The sequence below is a fragment of the Calliopsis andreniformis genome, chromosome 12, assembly GCF_051401765.1.
Source record: "Calliopsis andreniformis isolate RMS-2024a chromosome 12, iyCalAndr_principal, whole genome shotgun sequence".
NCBI lineage: Eukaryota > Metazoa > Arthropoda > Insecta > Hymenoptera > Andrenidae > Calliopsis > Calliopsis andreniformis.
Window position 1 is genome coordinate 2,560,817 of NC_135073.1, and position 22,551 is coordinate 2,583,367.

At 31.6% G+C, this 22,551-nt stretch overlaps 2 protein-coding genes across 4 annotated transcripts; one reads left to right on the plus strand and one right to left on the minus strand.

Moving 5' to 3' along the window:
- Positions 1-1,092: 1,092 nt before the first annotated feature.
- LOC143185985 (radial spoke head 1 homolog) lies at positions 1,093-14,394 on the plus strand. The gene is made up of 6 exons (XM_076389337.1): positions 1,093-1,152; positions 4,373-4,599; positions 7,269-7,512; positions 9,018-9,152; positions 13,248-13,400; positions 14,236-14,394. The coding sequence occupies exons 1-6, from the start codon at positions 1,093-1,095 to the stop codon at positions 14,392-14,394; spliced, it is 978 nt and encodes a 325-aa protein (XP_076245452.1).
- Positions 14,395-16,801: 2,407 nt separating this feature from the next.
- LOC143185955 (uncharacterized) lies at positions 16,802-21,380 on the minus strand. 3 transcript variants are annotated; one of them, XR_013002973.1, is made up of 5 exons: positions 20,668-21,380; positions 20,483-20,593; positions 20,136-20,378; positions 17,051-19,810; positions 16,802-16,937 (listed from the first exon to the last, which is right to left on the minus strand). XR_013002973.1 is itself a non-coding variant. In XM_076389289.1 (4 exons), exons 1-4 carry the CDS (start codon positions 20,867-20,869, stop codon positions 19,629-19,631), a joined length of 738 nt encoding a protein of 245 aa, XP_076245404.1. In that variant the 5' UTR covers positions 20,870-21,380; the 3' UTR covers positions 16,802-19,628. The 3 variants fall into 3 exon arrangements, 2 of the variants coding, with proteins under 2 accessions (XP_076245404.1, XP_076245405.1); XM_076389289.1 differs by having other exon boundaries at positions 16,802-19,810; XM_076389290.1 differs by lacking the exon at positions 20,483-20,593 and having other exon boundaries at positions 16,802-19,810.
- Between the last annotated feature and the right edge of the window lie 1,171 nt (positions 21,381-22,551).

The window sequence follows — 22,551 nt, forward strand, 5'->3', positions numbered from 1 at the left end:
ACAAGTTTACAACTGGATAAAAGTAATAAGGAGCATAGAAAATAAAACTTGTCTTTCTGGGTCCAGTTTATGTTCTAGTGATTCGTTCTTTTTCCTTTTTTATTTGTAAGTTTTTTTAGCATTAAGATTTTAGTCTTGAGCGATGAGGTACAATGATCACATGGATAGGAAGGTTTCTGTACAATGATTTGATTACAAGAAAGGATACATAACTATTTAAATAGAACTATTCAAGCCTATAAGTTTCAGAAACTGAATTAGTTTTGGTTAAAGTGTCATTTACTAGTTTATTAAGATTAAGGACTAGACCTATTTGAATTTTGTAATTACAGTATCTAAATCATTCTGTTTTGATGTGGTGGATGATTATCAAATAGATGTACATGGAGCAAGCAGGACGATTATATCTACCTAATAAGTATGAATGAATCATTCCTTTGTATCCTACTTATTCAAGTTATTATACATTGACCAACTGTACTAATATGTATAGAAAATTGCTGCATAATCGAATAGTTTGTTTTTTTTTCTTGTTAAAGTTAAGAGTAAAAAATGTAAAGGAATATCTAAATTCTAAAAATGAGGGTGATAATAAGCTTATAATAGCTTATATAATTATTAGATTTTCACTTGGATAGTTGTATGAATTAAACGCCAAATTAAAATTTATTTAACACAATAACTTTCTCCTGATTTGGGGAATTTACCAATTGATATTAGACGAATAAATTACGGTAGGTGACCCCAATGTTACCAGTATTTAAATTCGCCACCCATGAAAAATTCATTAACTCGTAACTAAAATCGTAAAATAACACTAATGTAAGATTTGTAGAGAGTTCTCTAGCAGTTTAAACTCTATAGCTAATTTGCTGACGTTCAACTACAGACTATAAAAATGACGTAGAACTACGTTACCGACTGCCAGTGTGTCAAGTTTTGTACGTTTATGTAATAAAAATCAAATCTGATCAGAGGCAGCAGGGTTGCTCGTATTAGCGATAAAGATCGATTTTACGATTTTCATTCTTTTATTTCAAGTATTGTAAAATATATATAAGAAAACATATATACGTAATAAAATAAAATAAGATGTCAGAATATCCAGAGACCACAGGAGAACGAGGAGAAGAGGAGAAAAATCCACTAGGGGTAGGTATTTTCTTTTCATTCTGAGAAGTAATCAACGTACAATTTCGTTCGAATTATCTTTAGTAATCTAAGATATGACATTTCCTACGAAGTTTCAACTTCTCAAACGACGCAGGAAAAATACGTAAAAAATTTGTTATAACAATAAAACTAGAATTACGTATGAGTTAGGAATGTATAATGATTGCTACTTGAAGAAGAAAAGAATATTTATTCATCGTGACGTGCGTGGTGAATCTTTGAAACAAAGGTTGGAATCATACTTGTATATGGATAGGGTGTAAACAATATACATACTGTATACGACTGGCAAGTGGCAAACCAAAATAGGGTGGACCTAACTGATTCTAGCGAAATAAGTCTAACAAGTCTACTTAGACTCAATCATATAGTCCAGTCACGTGAACTTTTTACTAATCTACTAGTTGATTTTAAGTGCCGTCCCAACTGTCAGCTTATCTGTATACAGTAGCAATATTTTAACCCTTTTAGTGCTTTAGAGTCGATATGTCGGCTCTGCAGATTTCCCAAGGAACACCTTAAGTATATGTATATTTCGATTTTCGATTTCTAATACAATTTAGGCACATGTAACGACATTTTATTTTTATAAAATAAGTTCCTATAGTAAAATATATGTCTACTGAACAGGAATGTGTGTATTTTATCGAGTCTAGAAAAATGTAACAATTTTAATAAATATATCCAAAAACGTATATTTTTCAAGGTATTTCTGGGCGGTACCCGGAAAATTTGTAAGATACTAAAAGGGTTCAAGGGCAGTAATGGACTTTAAATGAAACACAAAATGTCCTATGGCATAATATCCAATCTGTCTTTATTTGACGACAACAATGTCTTACAATTCATATGCCTACTAAACCAACAGAGAATTCTGTAATTTTGTAGATACACTGAAGAGTAAATAGAGCAAAGAAGTCTTAATATATTTTCTTGTATCTTTTACGATTTAAAGTTTTAAAAAACCGAAATCCTTTTCCTAAGAATATCTCAGATTTTTGAAACATTAACTGTATAAGACAGAATAAAATACATGTATGAAGATTTTTTTTGTTCTATTGCTACTCTTAAATGTACGTATAAAATTACAGAATCCTTCGACTTTTAACTTAGCGTATAGATGTGTTAACTTTAAGGCATTGTTGCTGACAAATGGAAAAAGATTGGAAATTATGTCATGTCGTAGGACATTTTGTGTTCCACTTGAGTTCTTTTACCATCTTTTGAAATATTGCTATAATCCAATATTGTTTGCGCTCTGTATATGTATATTGCCGATTTGTTGCAACAGTGATGTAACTCAAAAATCATAATTTTCTGAAAAACGAAAAGTAAACCTCTTTATAACGCGGAGGATACGTTCCACAGAGGATACAAACCACTCTTAACAAGGCACTATCGCTGGAACTTATTTGTGGATAGCGATAATGAATAAATGTTAAATAGTGAAGCACTATTTTAATTTTAATCCTTGTTTTGATTTGAAATTAAACAAAAATATTTTTCCGTAACTAAATAAAGTTTATTTTTTAGAATTACTAGTTTTGATAATGAACTTGGTGTTACAAAAATTTTTCGTATTCACACTTTCACTCTCATTTACCTCCTACCCCAAACTAAAACATATTGCAATTTTTAATAAATATTTTTTCGTTATTTCATTAAATGAGTCGTTCGCAGGCCAAAACGATTAACTGCAATTTTTGAACTTTTTAAAATTTTAATACCAAAGCACTTGATTGAAGCTTAACTTTTTATATTTAAAATAGATATAAATATTTTTATTTTGTGGAATTAACTGACTTTACAAGTTTTTTGTTCAAATATGCATTTTTTCAAGATAAACTTTTGTACCTTTTACGACTATACTATACTTCTACATACACTGTATATGTACGGGGATGTTTATCGCGTTTTATGCGTACCAGTTGCAATTTTTTCATCGTGTAATTCAGGACCGACAAAATTAGAAATGGTGTCATTTTAGCAGCAAATGAGTGTTGATGTTGAATTCAATTCATCATTAATCATATTATTTACGTAGCTGTGAACAATATTAGTTTAAAATAAATCAAGTTTCTAATGGAGTTTAGTAGAATGAAGGAAGCATTATCGAATGCTTTGAGATTATTAGATAGCACATAATTATTCTTTATTTCACTTTATTTTATTAATAATTAAAGCTGAAGCCGTTAATGAAAATAAACAATTGTATTGAAATATTTGATTTAACTTTGCCAAATATAGGATTACCAATCGTAAGTTAAGGGAGGATTCCGGTCTAGGCTTTTTTTATAACAAACTAAACAAGATAGCAATCTGTAATTTTTGACTTTTTATTATATATCTTTTGAGCATATACAAAGTTGTATATTTTTGAATTTATTCAAATAAATATTAAGAGTGTTTGTGCCACATACCATAGTAGTCCTCGAGAAATTCTCTTTGAACCATAGCATCTCGACTATAAATCTGAATCCAAATATATTCTTAAATTGTACAATTTTATTATAATAGTAAAAAAAAAACAATTTTGTTCTACTATTTCCTAACATCTTAATTTCCTACATCTCTTTCTAGCTGTTTTAAATTAAATTAGTAAATTTGGAGAGACTCAAAATATTACACGTTCATTGCCTGCGAAAAAGTAAATACTATTTAATTATTTAAGTATTTAAATTGATCAACTAGTTTTTATTATTTAGAAAAATAATGTTTGGTGAAAAACGTGTTTTTACCGATATTGAGTATGCAGTAATATACACGTATATTGATTGGTACATCAGTAGTACTGAAAAGGTTAAAGTTGAGTCGCTGATATTAATCTCATTTGAAATATCCTTTTAATTGTATATTTTTCAAGCATCGAAGAAGTTAAATATCTTTAAAAAATCGCATTTTTGGAAACTCTAGACCAAAACCTCCGCTTAATCATCAAAGTAATTATCAATATTCTAAAGAATGGTAAAGGAGTTTAAATGGAACACAAAATGTTTTATGGTCTAACGTTCGATCTGTCCCTTTTTGGCAATAATAATGTTTTAAAGTTAACATTAAAGTTAACGTCACAATAAAAATAACAGAATTATTCATTACTTAAAATATTATGTTTTCTTTACGTTTCAAATAATATTTACCCAAGTCTGGTGCCTAGACATCCGCTATCTAATCACGAACATCACAAAGAAAGTAATTGCAGCTATACGAAGGCGAAAGAAACAAGGAAGGTGACAGGCATGGATTTGGAAAAGCTTTGCTCCCGAACGGTGACATGTACGTTGGCCACTACTGTAAAGGGTTAAGAAACGGCACAGGATTTTATGTATTTAAAAATGGTGCTCGATACGATGGTGAATGGAGGCGAGGCTTCAAATATGGCCAAGGAACCTTTTGGTACCCCGATGGAACGCGATACGAGGGTACGACGTACAAAAATAGGAACCGATTCAGACTCGAAAACGTCATGAGGGACGTGGGCCGATAGTCCATATGTATATTTGTACAATTATTTTTGTATCGTACGTCACATGTGTCTTTCAAATTTCTTCTAACAGTAAGAAAAAATAGTAGACAAAATTCCCATAACTTTCTCGTTATACGTCATGCTGTATAATTTACGTAGATGTTCCTCTTTAAAAAGACGTCCATCTTATAACAATAATTAAGTCTGTGTCCACTGTGCCGTTTTCGTAATGCAGTAGTGATCAATAAAATTGCAGCACTCTTCAAAAATATCATTTGATGAACATGAATGTAATTATACGCGTGATACCTAACTATATTTAACTGATTATACAAATTTTAATTTCAAGTGAAAGAAGAGAATTACATTAATGACAATTAAGGCATTTAGAACTTAGAATCAAAGAGATGCAGATGATATTTTTGAATTAAGTACAAAAATGGTTAGATAAATCGTAAAATATAATATTGTAAATATTTTAAGTAATGCAACATTGCGTAAAGGTACCATTTAAAGGCCTCATTCAAAGGCCTCAGTTAAAGACCAAAAGAAACTGCTAAAAAATTATTGAAGTAAATTGGTGCCAAAGGGATGGAAGCAAAATTTCATCTCATACGATGTAGTATAAACATCTATCTACCCACACAGAACAACTCATACTACTGAAACCATTCTAGACAATGACGAAGAGCTTCTGTGAATTCAATGAGCAAAAATAAACCTAATATAGTTCTGATAATATTTTAACTATTGGTATTCATAATAAAGGCATTTACTAACACTAACACATCTTTACAATTCGATGTTTTATATTTCCTTCCATTTAAAAAAAAAAAAAACTGATTGCAAAAAATTTATTAATGCCAAAGGAATGCAAATACAATAACATGACTTACCGTAATATTCAACAACTTTTAAACTAAAAAATGAAATTCGTTATAAATTTGTATATACGTTCCTTACTATATATACAACAAGTATTAAATATAATTTAATTTTCATAGAGACTTTACATGGGATTGTTTTAACACTTTTGAATTTGAAACTTGATTTTCTCGATATCAGGAAAATATCACTTGCATCTCTTTGGTTCTAAGTACTTCAAATAACAGAAACAATTACGTCTCATATGATAATTAAACTCAAAAGTATCGATATTTGTGAGATAGTACAATTTCAATGGCCACTACTGTACATTAGTTTCAATTGTGCATTGTCCTCTTATGGATTGTTAATTATTAAATTTTACAAAATAGTAACAATAATATCAGCATAATTTAAAAAAGAATTACAACTTTTAATCTTTTAAATCTATAAAATCTATCTATACAAAATTAATGAAGAAACAATAATTCGTTAGTTTATTAGTTTCCATATATATCTTTATGTTATAATATAAAGACAAAGGGGTAAGTATTTTGACATCCTTGTATACTTCAATCGATTGAAATAGTAAGAAATTCGCCGAATTCTGTTACACAAATTGATTATTGTCCGTTCTGTGAAGTATCTAAATATAATTCCTCATTTCGAAGACAAGGTGCAACAAATATAGCTTTCAATATTTTAAAGGGCAGTAGGGGATCCAAATTAGGGGATCCACCTGTATTATTACACAGTGAATATTTGTGATTCATTTCCTACAAACATTTCGAATTTTGAAAGCTTTATAAAGGTTAAACCATAAGAGATACAACAAAATGTATTAAGACTTTTCTGCTCTATTTCTGCTCTTTAATATATTTGCAAAATTACAGAATTCCTTGATTGTTATTTTAGCATAGGAATCCCATTCATTCCGTTTTTCTTGGAACAGTTTCTTTTTCTTTTTTTGAGAAAATGTTACAGTGTCCCAAATTTATTCCAAAGGTCTCGCTTTTTTATAAAAATCTGTGGGTAACGAATTTTATTCCGTTTCTTAGAATAACTATGTAGCAATACTCCTAATGGCTATGTAATCCATGAAATAGTCCGTTACGAAACCCATTTTAAGGATTTCTCTTATGCTGAGTTTCAATATGTTTCACTATCAGAAGAAAGAAATTTCTTGTACAGGTTCATAAAGATAAATATTTTATGAATTTAAGATATAAGCTCGACTATTGTATATTTTTGAAAAATGGAATTTTACCAGTTAAGTATAGAATTATGATTTATAACATTTTTTTAAAGTGGAATTTTTGTTAATTAATGTACCTATTTTTGTACCAGTATCGTCTTTATTTTAAAGTGCAATATATAATACATAATAGATCTATTTTCGGTTTTCTTAATTTTTAACGTATCCCATTTTTTACAAAGTGTCCCAGGTGCTTGAAGTAAAAATTTGGAAATGTTTCGGTTTTAAAAAATAAACAGTATGAGAACCCTACTTCAGCATATAGGTACGTTAATTTTAAAATATGTCAACTTTATTATTATTGCAAAACGAATAAGGCAGGCTGGACACAATGTCATAAGATACTTTGTAGTCCAATTTGGATCCCCTTGCAATATTGAAGGCTAATTAGTTACACTCTATATAGGGTGTCTGAAATCACAAACATGTTCAAATTCGCAGATTTTTTCTGTCGGGAGGGTTCGAAACTTCTCTTGGCATTTTACAAAGCCTCATTTAGATTCTATAAAACAGTAGTACATTTCTCGTAGGCGAGTGGAAGCGCGACATGAAATACGGCTTCGGGGTGTATTACTACATAAATGGTGATGTTTACGAAGGTTCATGGAAAAAGAATCTTCGACACGGTATGGGGTCTTATCTCTACGCTGACACGAACACGAAATTCATGGGAACGTGGATTGTGGATCGTATGCAAGGACCTGGACAGTTAATTCACCCGCGATATCGATTCCATGGATTTTGGGAATTGAATTTGGTAAGAGAATTCGAATACTGTTGTGTATAAATAATTTATTAAATTAAATTCGTATATATTTATACTTTGCTTATAATTCTATTAAATATAATTCCATAATGTACCCTTTATATTTAATTGGATCAAGTAATATAGGAATGGTATAATACGTTTGCTTCCATAACTAAATAATTTCATTAAATAATATTTGACTTCGAGGAAAATATTGTTGGAATAATTGGAAAATATTGTTGAATCTTATTGTTGGAAATTGTCAATTATATTTAATTATTGAAATAGAAAAATGCAAAAACAAACCATGGACAACATACATACATATGTATATGCAGATTTGTGCATGTCTGTGATAATTACGAACATATTTGATATACATACTCTTGCATGTATATGTATGTATATGTATAGGGTATTTGGCTATCGGTGACGAAAAATGTAAGAGTTTATTCTAGAGTAAAAATAAGACGAAAATCAGAAATGACAATTGAATCTTCATATTTTTTAATTATATGCATTTAAAAATTGATAAAATACCAATTAAAAACCATACATTTTATTAAATTTAATAAAAATCTGCAGTAAAAATCTGCAAATCTGCAAAATTGACATCGAAATTCTTAGCAGTACGTAGTAGTTAATATCCACTCATTTCTTTAGGGAACAGTCATGTTCGATCATCACCATCGATCGACAGCCGTCAACCAAATTTCAAACTTAGACAGGTTTAAATAACATTATTATTTCTTAGATATAATTACTATATTGTACCTGTCATTTCTATGTTTGAAATTTGGACGGTGGTTATCAATCGCTGGTGACGGTTGAGCGTAACTGCTTCCTTAAGAACTTATAAGTAAACCAACGTAGTCGGAACCGTAATTTCGTTGTTTCTTTTCGTCTTACTTCAATGTCCAGAATCATTCCCTTAACCCTTCCAGATCTGGACGTTTTCAGGCTATAAGAGAAGTCTTTATTTAGTATTTGTTAATAATAATAGCCAAAAGAAGCTTCACATAAAATTTTATGATTTTAAGTCTTTAAATTTAGTACTGTTCGAATATTAAAAACAAATATATTAATTATTGTTTTTGTGAGTTAAATATATAATGTTGCAAATACGAACACCAAACGCGAAAGGGTTAACTTCCCCCTTTCCCCCCACCTATAGTTGAGCACTCTGCGTAGGATATATCGCACATCATCAAAAAGGAAGAAAAGATAATACATATTCTGAGACCATAATTTTATGCAATAACAATTATGTAAAATCATTTTAAATAATATAACTTATGCGTAGGTTTAAAACATAAATTTATTGTTTTAGTGATAATAAATTGATTTTCTGTCAAAAAAATCTGTCAATGTTTTCCAATCAACAAATCATTGAATGATATTAGTAGATATGGAAAATATTTTCCCAGAAGATTGGATTAAAAATTTAACTAAATTAATTCTTTCTTTGGTATTGCTGCCATGAACCTGAATTAGCATAATCATTGCAATTACAGCCCTACGGACGCGGTTGCTTCACATTTGAAAATGCCTGCATGCAACATGGGCACTACGTGCATGAGAAAGATCCTGAATATGAAGAAACGACACCGGAGAAACCCGAGGAAGTAAGAATTAAATACATTTTTACAGTGTAATAATTGTTCAGAAACATGAAAAAGGTCATGTAAACATTAGTCTGGAAATTCTTTCTTTTCGAGACATAAACGCTCTTTGTTAGCCTCGAAATTTCATAGAAGTATTACATGTAGAATTACGAGAACTATCAACACTTTTTTGTTAGAAGTAAATAGAGGGTGAGGCACCTAAGACAGGCCACCTGAATAGCTCGTTTGCTTGTAATAATAGGAAAAAGATGTCAGACATAAGTTGTTTGATTTCGAGGGGCACATAATGTGATGCCAATAATTTTTCTGTAGGTGGATCGGAAGAGACCATATAAAGGTCAAACTTGTTCTTTTTTTTTTAAGTGGGATGATATAGTTTTCTATTTATATTCTGATAGAACCGTTCAAGCGAATACAATAACCTATATATGAAGGTCATTCAAGATTACACAAGATCAATTGTAATAGAAAATAAATTGTTTTAAGTCACTTTTATATTCAAGTCACATGCCTCCTCTACTGAATTAACATTGAATCATGTATAACATTATCTATGCATACTACATAGTGAGTTTGAATTTATTTATCGATCAAGGTACTTATTGCGATATGCATTATACGAAAGCGGATAGAATTTCCTATACATTGGATCTGACATTTAAAGCAAACACTGTATAATGAAGAAACAAATGCAATAGATCACATGTATATTATAAACTGTCGAGTGCGTTTGGACACACCATCATGCACATATAAGAAATTCAAATACCTAGCTGCACGAACAAACCGCGTATATGTGAACTAATATAAAGGTGATTTCCCACGGTGCATAATTTACTGAGCCCTTCTTGCTGAACCTGGCTTGACGAGTGATTCGGCGAGGCTGCCTAGCTCAGTGGATCCTTCTTGGCTCGGGACATGGTAGCTTGTACAGTCGACGGCGTGATATAACGATTCCAGTAAAACATCAGGGTATGAGTTCTTTACACTTCTAACAATTGATATTGCGGTGACAAACCGAGGGCCCAGGTACGCAGCAACGTATTTTGCTCTGAATCCTTTTATGTAATTTGGAACCCTAGGAGTTGCAGAAGGAACATTATCATCAGTACAGCATTGTCATTTAATTACGTAGTATCTAATTACACTGTTCAACACGGGTCTGATTTTGTAAGCGTGAATAAACATTTCTTATAGATTTCGACGTGCTGATTACGAATCTGCAAACCGTTTTGTTCCAGAACGTACAGTTTTTGAAAAAATCAATTTTGAAAAAAATGACAAATTTTCAACTTTGGGATTTTTCTGAGCTTTTGCCGTAGTAGTTATTTAGTTGCTCTTTGTACGAAATGATTCTGTGGACTCTCCCGAATAAAATAATATAAATAGTTATTAGATTATAAACATCGAAATAGGTTTAAATAACAATTAAAGTGAAAAGGACACCCAAAACGCACCCATTTTTGCTGATATTTTTTACTTTATTTCAAAAAGTAAGGGTCTAGGAGAAAATTTGACTACACCACGCGATAGAGCAAACCTTTCCACTAAGGAAAGCATCAAGCGAATGTTCAAAATTATTTTTGTTTTCAATATAGAAATAAAATAGTTTGGTGAAACGCGCGGCGGCGACAGTGGTACTCAATGACGGCGGCGCGCGCCGGTGGACGCCTCGCCTATCGCCTGCCGTTCCGCGGACCCTATACGCATTGACGTCATTGAGTACCACTGCCGCCGCCGCGCGTTTCGCCAAACTATTTTATTTCTATATTGAAAACAAAAATAATTTTGAACATTCGCTTGATGCTTTCCTTAGTAGAAAGGTTTGCTCTATCGCGTGTTATAGTCAAATTTTCTCCTAGACCTTTACCTTTTGAAATAAAGTAAAAAATATCAGCAAAAATGGGTGCGTTTTGGGTGTCCTTTTCACTTTAATTGTTATTTAAACCTATTTCGATGTTTGTAATCTAATAACTATTTATATTATTTTATTCGAGAGAGTTCACAGAATCATTTCGTGCAAAGAGCAACTAAATAACTACTACGGCAAAAGCACAGAAAAATCCCAAAGTTGAAAATTTGTCATTTTTTTCAAAATTGATTTTTTCAAAAACTGTACGTTCTGGAACAAAACGGTTTGCAGATTCGTAATCAGCACGTCAAAATCTATAAGAAATGTTTATTCACGTTTACAAAATCGAAAAAAAGTCAAAATTTGTTGAACAGTGTTATCTAAAAATTGCTAAAACTCACCATTTAACATCTACCTCACTGACATGTCATACTCTTCTCTTGCATTACGTTCTTACCTATTTGTAATATTTGATTAATTATTAATACTGTACTGATGATAATAAATTGTTGCATAATGTATTCTATAGAATTAAGATTTGTTTACCCATTTTGCTAACTGTGGGGCCTTGAATTGGTAGGAATTAGGGAAAAATGTGTTGGGTCGTACCTGGGTTCCCAGTTGACCACCACAACGCCAATTGTTAAAAGTGTGAAGGACCGATACCCTGCTGTTTTACTAAAATCGCTATATCCTGCTGTCGACTATACGATTCCGTATCTGTAAACCATACAAAATTCGAGACTCGACAAACCAGGGAAACGTACAAACTCGCAGATTCGGATTCGTATAAGCTTCCACGAGTTGAATTAGGCTTGCTGAGGCAGGTTTGTCGAATCACGCGCCGTGAAAAGTCTCCTTAACTTGAGTGATTCGTCCGCTTGCTTAACCCCTTGATTTATAACAAGTCAGACTCGTGCAGTTTTTACAGTACCTTCGCTGCCGACTACGCGATAACGTTTTGCAAGTAATCGATAACGCACTATCGCGTGAAGAGTCTATGTTCGTTTAATGGGTGTTCTACGGTTGGCAGTTTAGGATAAATACCCGTTTTAAATCGACAGTGAAGATAATGAAATTACGAAAGAAAATCATAAGTCAAGGGGTTAATCGCGGACGGTCAATCCACGTGGACAAAACACAAATGTGGCGCTGCCGACCTTATATTTCGAAAAGGAAAAGTTGCCCTACCTATGTTTATATGACCCTTTTTCATCGTTAGAATGAGTAGAATATGATACCAAAATTTAACCACCGTGGTTAATTTCTGAAGCATCCTGTACATTAACATATTCATATTTCAGTTTGTGTGATTATTAATATGTAACAAAATACACAAATATTTAAGTACATCTACTCAAAAAAGAAATTCTGAACTTAATATGCCTTTCATCATCCTACGGATATGGTTATTTTATGGAAAACGTTTCAAAGAACATGGCAATGTGTAATTTTTCCGAGGTTTTAAACCTCGAGGCTTTATTTGTAAAATATCAATTTGTTTATAATTCTCACAATCAGTATTGTTGAAATGATTTTTCAACCGAAAAAGTTGTTTATAGAATGGTCATGATTCAAAACTGAAACAGAACTTGACGTTCCTGAGATAAACATTCATGTATGTTTATAAGCAGTGCAACTCATTCTCATGAAAATGGGCAAAAATCGTAAAATTCAAGGCCCTATTTTTTTAAACAAATTCGAAATTAGCAAAATAATGATTTAATATCATATGGGCTATATTATATTCCATTTTTAACTAAATTCCAAACATCGAAGAAAAATATGAACAGTTCTGTGTAAAATGAGCTGTGAGTATAAATGTGTCTAATATTTGGACATTTTGTTATACATTAATAATCACTCAAGCTGAAATATGAATATGTTAATACACATTCACTAATATACCATATGCATATTTCGATATACGCATACCCGTATATTTCTGTGTCCGTGTATTTCAGGATCCATACATCCATTAAACACTACACGGATTCAAACACGAATACACTAATTTCACGTGTCCACATGTACTTTCGAGACACGTGAAATTTTTAACAATATTATGTATAAATTTCAATTAATTACAATTTGTATAATTTAAAATGTTTTTAATATATTCATTTACTTGGTTTATCTACAATTTTAACGTTTTTGTAGATATTTGTTTAAACATTGTGTATTCTTTTTCTTTTCATTGATTGAACTTTTTAAGATAATTCAACTTTTATTTACGACAAGTCAATAAAAAATAGCTTGTGATATAGGAAGAACCAATGATGGAAAAGAGTGAGGTACCACAATTAGAATTAGAACCACTTCCTTTGAAAAAGGGCATTCTTCCATTGTGGCGAGCACGTTGCATTACACCTTACAATCCTGATTTATTACCACCTGAACCAGTACCTCTACAAGAAGAGGTAATAATTTGTATATGTAAATATTTTTGTGTCATCCATATTCTAATTTCATTTTTACAACATATTTCAAACAAAACTAAATCTACTGTTTGGCATATTATAACATTCATATATTGTATATATTATTAATTACTGAATCGATTGTCAAGGTAATCATTCTAAAGAAATTAATTAAATAATTAAAAATGTATGCTTATTATTAACACATCTTTCAATGTACATATAAAAAAGTTTGACTGTAGTTTTAATTAGCCATCTTAAACGGGAAATGCGAATTAACTTGAAAAAGAAGAGAATGACTAAGTTAGCCAGTGTTTAAAATAAATATTGGAAAGCTATCGGAAGACATCCGAGTTTCCTGTTCAGCAAATTCAGGAAACGGAAGTAGATGCATTCAGTCTAAATTGATTACTCGCGGCTAAAAGAGCTCTTCCGGGCGCTGCCACTTCTATCTACTAGCATATTATTCATTAATAAAATTACAATATCCGCATCGGTGTTTCTTTTGCACCTTGTTCTAAAACCATCGTAAACAAAAAAGAATATTAAATGACTCGATTTAAAATTAGTATCGAATTTTTGGATTAGTCTAATTTATACAAAATTATATTTGAAAAATGATATTATTTAAAATATTATTTTAATAGAGGAAGAAAACACTCATCTTTCTGAAGATAAATCTGATATTGATTTCCTTTTGACGAAAATGAATCGAATTTCAAATAATAGTATTGAAAATAATGGTCCCAATTAAATTATTTTAAATAGTTATTTCTTATTTTAAATCAAGTTTGCACAAAGCGGGTCTAATCTATCCATTTTCGTATTTTTCCAGGTTTCTTTAGATTCTATACCAGACAAATGTTCAGAAGACTTGTCAGAACGAGAGCAATACTTAAAATATCCAGGAGAGTATTACGGAGAATATGAGGAATATGAAGGGGAAAACGATCATCCTAGACAATCCATTAGAGCACCTGAGTTTGAGAAATAAAACTTCCGTGTACTGGCTATACAAATATCATTAACTGCTAATGACAATATAAGAGCAAAGGTTGAAATAATTAACATCAGTCAATTTGTAGATTGCAATAAATGCTTATGTTTTGTCAATATTTAAAAGTTTATGATAAAACAACTCTATAGCAACATAATCAAGCAATATGGAGGGGAGAGTTAAGTTTTCTGTAATCTTAAAGGCTCATTAAGATTAATCAAGTTACTTGAATTCTCATGTGGATTGAATACAAGTAATTTGAGACAACTTGATCAACGTGAACGTATTATTTTACTTGATTTGAAATATTTTATCAAATTTCAAGTAGGTGTCTTTTCTACCTTTCCTTACCTCGAAATACGCACTAATTAATATCTATTACTTCATTTGAATTTAGGTAACTTGACTTGCATGTATACAAATTTGATATCAAGCTATTTGGATGCGTGTGACTCGTATACTTGAATAATCTGAACGAGCCTTAACGTATTCGCAATTGCTGACGTGAATTCACGGTATTTCCAATTCTACTTCTGGTTACCATTAACGTAAATTCACGTAATCTCAAAATCTGTTTCCAATTGCCATGGACATGAATTCACATAATTTCGTAAGCCTTTTTTGGTTGTGGCTGAATTATCATCGAATAATAGTCTTATAGGCGTGAAATTTTAAAACAAATTTTAGGATTTTTACCCTTGTTTTAATGATAGAAGTTTGTGAAAACCAGTACTCGAAAAATAAAAAAGTTATTGGTTAACAATGTAACAAATAACCAACTGAATATGTATACCTATAATCAATAATATTTTATCTTCGTAGTGCAAAACCAGGGTGACCAGTTTGATGAAACTAAAAATTGGGACACATGATGTAACGTCTATATAAAAAAGTAGATCTTTTTTTAGAATTTTTGACTACTTTTAGTATTTTACAGCCTGCAATATCCTTTTCTTCTCCTTTAAATATACGTACTAAGTATAATTAGTAATTTTTACACATGCCATCATATCCATATTAAAATTGCACACAATTATTGTATTTCATAATTTTTAAATCTAAAGGACTTTATTCCGCTGTTTATTAATGGGAAAAGTCATTTATGGTTATAAACGTATAAATATTTGAAATTAGGAACACACAATAGTTTCAAAAATACATATTTGAGACATTGCGACATTCAACCCAAAACAGGAATAAATCCTGAAAAATCGGAACGTCAGATCACCCTATACAAAAATACTTTGCTGTACAGGATGTCCCACCTTTCTTGAACATCTTAATTATCTTTCTTACTTTTTATGATACGAAAAAGTTTCAGAGGAAAACATTCTTAATAAGCAAAATAATGTCAAGCTAATATGAGACTGGTAACAAATTGCTAAGGTTTGTTACAGAATCTGATACATATTTCGCTTTCACCTATTTTCACAGTGGCGGCTTAGCCTGATGTTAGACTCTGAAAAAGTAATTGAGAATCAAGCGGATATCAGATCCACAACAGGTTCTGACACTGCTCCAAGACCTGATATCAAACTGGCGTCAGTCTGTATTCATTGCTTCGACGACCGAAATACTACTGTTAGGTGAACATCAGGTCCACAGCAGGTCCTGACACTCCTGGCATCAAATTGGCGTCAGTCTGCATTCATGGTTTCGGCAGCCAAAGCGCTTCTACCAGGTAAATATCAGATCCACAACAGGTTCTGACTGGTTCTGACAGTGGTTCAGGGCCTAATGTCAAACTGGAGTACCTTAATCCGGCAAATACGAAAATGTACTACAATTGCAACGCAGGAGTGAACTGGTCATATAAATCATACAAATCCATTGATGTAATTACCAGTGGGCCAGACTGGATTGAAGACAATATTTTTTTTAACAGTTTGAAAAAAATATTTTTGGTAATAAATTACAAAAGTTATGTTAATTAATGAATATTTTAAATCAAGTAAAATAATATATTTGTTGATCGAGTTGCCTCAAATCACTTGCGCCGAAGCCATTTGAATTCAAATAACTTGCTTGATCTAAATAAGTCTAGATGAAACAGAAACTTGAAAGAATATTTCAAGTTAAATGTATAATAAGTTCACATCAGTCAAATTTTCCAAAATTACTTGCATTCAAGTCTCTTCAATTTAAGTAACTTGACTAATCTGAACGAGCCTTTATAAATTCGTTATTAATACAGATGTATACAAATAAAAGAGGGGTAGAATAAATTGAAGAAATATTAATTGTAGTAAAGCTATTATGCAATAAATTATAACATATTTTAACCAAGAGGAGTTAAATTTTTATTAGTAAAATAAAAAGACATCTAGAGGAACTATACAGTACAAATTTGCATATTCTATTACATTTATGTATATGTTGAATAGATATTAAAATGGACAGTACATTTTTAAGCAATTTATTTCGGAAATTATAGTAACAAATGTGCGTACGTGCCCATAGTAATAGATAATGTAAGAACTTATTTTACAGGCACTCATCAATTTCTTTTAAAACCACATCAGTATTCATTGTATTACACACTGAAATAGCAACGAGTATTTGTATTTGTATATTAGTAGCAACGAACACGAGTATTTGTGTACAACTAAGCATAAATGCTCAGGTAAAGATAATTAAATTCTATTCAGATTACCTTTTGAAAAATTGTTTATATACATAGTTTTACAGATGACAAATGTTCAATTCGTTCTTTATGTCTGTTAAAGCGTAAACTTGCTCGTCGATTAGTTTTTTGTGTGCACTGTGCACGTATGCTGTGTGTACATGAGTATGTGTGGCGCGCACATGTAAAACATTCCTGTCAAGACACAACATGTGTATCTACAGTCTTTCGTGAAATATTTACAAATTGTTGAACTGACTTAACAGGAAGACGAATATGTTAAAAGGTAAGGTAAAGATGTACGAAAGTGGAAGAGAGGTCATTGTGTTTAGCACATGTCAATAATACATATACATATTATCGGGTTAATCATATATACATGTATATACAGGATATTTCCAAACATATGGGACATTTTTGGAGGGTAGATTTTAGTTACGAAGATAATGCAAAAGTGTGATATTTTCTTTAAGACATATCACTGTGCGCCTTTCATTTAAACGGTCGAAGTACGCTTGGGTCTAGTGGTTCCTTAAAGGGTATAGCACATCATGTAGGCAAGAAATGGGCCAGCATTTTACACAATATAAAATAGTATGCAACTAAAGTATTATGCGTTTTTGAGCATATGTGCATTTAAACTTTTTTCATTGCTTTGTGTCTAGAGCTTATCGTCCAAAAGTGCCTTTTGTTTTTCATATTTTTTATGGGTTTTGGAGCAGCGTTTTATAAAACACAAAATAGCGTATAATTAAAAAACTGAGCATTTCTGGCTGTATGTTCATGTGAACTTTTTTCATCATCTATATATGTAGAACTTATTCTCCTAAAATGTTCCACATATTTGGAAACAACCTGTACATATAATTTTGATTCCTCAATCAAATTTGCCTTCCACTATATTTAAATACCAATTAAAAGATAACAATTTTGGTTAAAAATCGCAATTTTTAATCGTATTAATAAATACTGGCATTCGAATACTTTCGAAATTCTAAGGGAGTGTGTATATTTAATATATGTATATGTATATACATGTAGATGTACATATACAGAGTGTCCGGCTGATGAAAGAAAATTTTAGAGCTGTTTTTAAATATTAAAACAGTAATGAAAGATAATGAAATTATATTTGAGTGTTAGTTTGTAAATTATAAGTGTCTAAACAAAGCAGTGACTGCCATAACTACTCATAAGAATGCACTCATATCACATAGCTGCGGTGGGATTCTATGCATACACTCAAGAGGACAATGGCTATGACAATCACTACTGTCTATTATCTGACCCTTGTTATGGTATTATTCGATTTGCTAAGTTTCAGGCAGGTTTTGCCCATTTTTAAACACTTATAATTAACACGTTGACCGCCACACTGGTCACATGACCGCAGATTGTTTTGTCTATGATGTTACGGTGATCATCGGTAACCAGAGTACCTGATTATTAAAATACTTTCGTGGTGCTCTGAGTAAAAGATGTAAATTTGGCGTGGCGGTTAACGTGTTAACAAACGATTTCTTCTTGACTTTCTTTCTTCCTTGAAATTCTTATTTTAGTCAAACACCCTAGTCAAACACCCTGTACATGTACCCTTTGAGTCTTTAAATGATTCTTATAAAACAGTTGTTAATTACGTCATTGACATAAAGGCTCAATAGAGGTGAAAAGGTTTAAGAGGACGGAGAAGAGGGCAAAGGAATAAAAAAATGTGGGTTACAATACATTGCAGTCTTACAATCATAAGCTATTTGTTTTTACAAGTGAACAAACTTTCTTCACTTGCAAAGAACTATTTTACACTTTGAGTAAAATTTGTTTGCATTGTATCACAGTGTTCAATGACACTCTCTCGTTAGAATTTTTAATGACACATTCCGTGTTTTCTATCTTTGAGCAGAAAACATTTCGATAGCAAAATAGCTTCGATTTCTGCAGACCTCTTGGCACAATTATAAAAAAAAATCGCGTTTGTTGCGGAATATCCACAGCCCTGAATCGATTGAAGCGTTTTCTTTTTCTCTTGACGCAACAATTTTAAGAGATCAACACAATTCCTTAGCAAAAATACGTAAAAATAAAATGTCCTGAGAAATGTACAAGATGTGTCATTAGAAATAGAACATTTCATTGGTTGCAGAATATATAGAATAACTGTTCTGAATACAATTTTAATTGAAAAAATTCAGATCTTTTAAAGTCATTGATATTTTTTTAATTAAAATATTATATTAGTAATTAGTTCCTTTGAAACTAATGTAATATATCTTTTCGCGTTATCAAAAGTAAAAAAAAAAAAAAAAAAAAAAACAATTAGGTAGCACTACTCCTCATGAAACAGCTTGTACATTTTAGAAATTAAGATGTGTTGCCATGAATGATTATTAGCATTAAACTACGTAACTCGAACATATTTTTTTATGTGCATCCAACGTGCAAACCAATTCGTCAATAGGCTGTTCAAGTATCTCAGGTACGTAAGCATGGACGAACTTTTGTGCCCTGTATTAAACGTGTCATTTATACCCACAGATCTTTTCCATAATAATACTTGATTGTTTTGTTCCCATAATAATAAAACTGTCTCGCATCAGTTACAGTCACATTATTATAGTCTCTCGAAAGCGATACTTGCTACTGAAATACTACACAGAACAGCTGTTGAAACTCCCAAAATTATATACATTGATGTAATCAACCAAAAGGCAAATAGATACAATGTCTTGTTACAATATTTGCCTAGAGCTGGATCATAATTTGGTTCATATTCCTTGTAAACCCACATTGAACCTAGAAACCATAATAAATATAAGAACAACTATAAACATGACAATAAATACTGGTTTAGGACATTCAATGCGGATAATATAAATTTAATATAGCATCATAATAATGATTTAGTATCCTCAAATGAATAACGTGATTATTTATGCCATATTTTTTATAGGATATTATTTTTGTGACAAAACCTTGTACAATATTGAAAGCAGTACAAATAATTAAGTTAAATGAGATGAAGCAGTATTTTATACAAAAATCAATTTCTGTCACTAGGGATTCCCTTTAATGTTTAATGCTGCATTGAACGTGTTAAAACACAGTTTACATTACTCACCCGTGATAAACCATCCAAAGATGAAACAATTGATTAATGTCAGCATAGGAGATTGATCTTCGGGACGTTGACCTACCTTTCGTAATAAATGTAAAAGTTGTTTAAAAATAGCAATAGCGCCACCCACTAATAAATATATGGGAATATATTCTCCTTGTGGACAGTCATTAAGATAAATTCCTCCAATAACTATCATAGCAACAGGAACTACTATTGTTAATCCTATAAGAATAGCGCAACCAACTAGAACAAACAAAATATAAGTTACAATAATATTGTACTATACAACAATAATAATATTGTACTCAACAAAATAATATTGTACTGTAACTAAAATTTATACGTACTAGTACCAAAAAGTAAGATAATAATGTTCTTCAAAAAATCAAATACTCCTTTTGATGTTTTTCGATGTTCTGCTATTCGACCAAATAATAAGTCATATGATGGAGGAGGAACTGAAACATATGTAAGATCTTCATAATATATTACAATGTTGTCTAAGTTTTACTTTTCTGTGAAAACTCCTTACCATTGGGATCTATAGCTTCTTCATAAGTAGGAGGTGCACCACGATCATTACTCAAAGTAAAGCGAGAACTTAAAGGGAAATTAATACTATGACACGAAGGTGGTGGAGTACAACAAGTTGTTGTTATTTGAGTACTAGTGCCAGGATTTACACTCTCATTTGTATTAATAATATTACTTTGATTCAGATCATTTAACGGCATCTTAAATTTCTGCTCAACCTTCTTTAACCTATAAACAGGTTTCGTAACTGCGACGTCGTATGTGTAATTTAAAAAAGCATAGCGTCAGAGTATAATACGACTTTCTGCAGATGTAGGTGTAATCAGAGCATTTCAAATCTTGTGCGTTTTAACCAAACATAAATTGTCGAATACAAACACGAGATAAACACTGGAGGTGATGATGCGTTGTCAATTCGTTTGTAGCAATGATTTATCTCATTTGAATCACTGATGAAAAGTGGAACTCGTAAGATTTTGTGTTTCGTTCCAAGGAAGAAAAATATTTGATAAATATATACACTGTCACACCCCCGCTTTCTGGAACCCACTAAAGCATCACGCAAAACCGGAGTTTACATTTGGTTAAGCTCACTTTTCCTCGAGTGAACTACCGGAAAACGGTTGCACATCGAAAGCATGCAACATTTCTTCTTATTTAGTTTTAGAGCATAAATGGATTATTTTCAAAGACACCATCAGGGATCAGGGGTTGTCGACTCTGGAAAAATCGTGTCAGACATAAGCTTGCAACACATGCCGTCAAAGCGCTAGTGTTACACTTTTGCACTATTTCCTATAAGTAACACACCATCTATTTAATAATGTAGCCTTTGCTATAATTATTATAGTAACGCGAACGCGTGACATCGTGCTCAGAAATCGGCATACATGTATGTGCATATGATAGGGGCCAAGAGTCATCAAAGCAACTCTGAGCCAGCATTTTCAGCTGGGAACGACGCGCTACCATCACCTTCCCTTCCTTCTGGCACTCCTGGTAAGTCAAGAGTCAAGACCTTGTTCGTTCTGCGCTCTACAAGCAGGGAAGCAGGTATATCTGCATGAGTGGCCACCACGAGTGAAATGTGGACCGCTCATGGGAAAAAGTACGACAGAGAAACGATGAATGAATTCAAATGTTTAAAAAACTGAATTGCCTACTATCTGATAGCGATCATTAAAAAATAGATAAGAGGTACATACGATATCCAAATCAAGAATGCTGGTAATAGTGGATCATAGACACTTGGAAATACTGAATCTAAGATTGTTTCCATGACTCCATTTTTCCAAGTTCAAGAGAATAATCTATAGCAGAATGGTGTCATGTTCATTTACAACAGCACAAAAGGTTTTTAAGTAGTCGGCATACAGAAGAAACTTGCTATTAATAACAACTTTACAGAGATCATTGAAAAATATTAAAAAGTAAAGGTCTACCATGTGATCCTCTAGGGAGACTACACTAACTAAAATTCTAGTATATTTATTACTAAATTCTACCATTTGAGATCTACCTGTTGCAAAACTTGAGATTTAATCAAAGAAGAGATCATTACAGCTGATAGCAGACAGTTTAGAAAATAACATAGAATGAGAGATACAGGCCTTCCTGAAATTAATGTATATACACTGCATCAACTATTAAGTTGATATTAATAGGATATTAATATAGGATATTAATCCTGCCTTGATGGCCTGTGTAATCTAACAACTGTAACTTATTAAACTGGTTAGAGTAAAGCGATCAACCACGAAACTGTGTTGTATTATACGTATTCAATGCTTCGAGACAAAAAACAGACACATCGTGCATCGGTCCAAAAGGATCCGCGAAAAAGAGAAAGTCTTTTCCGTCCCTGAAGAATAAGAGAAAAATT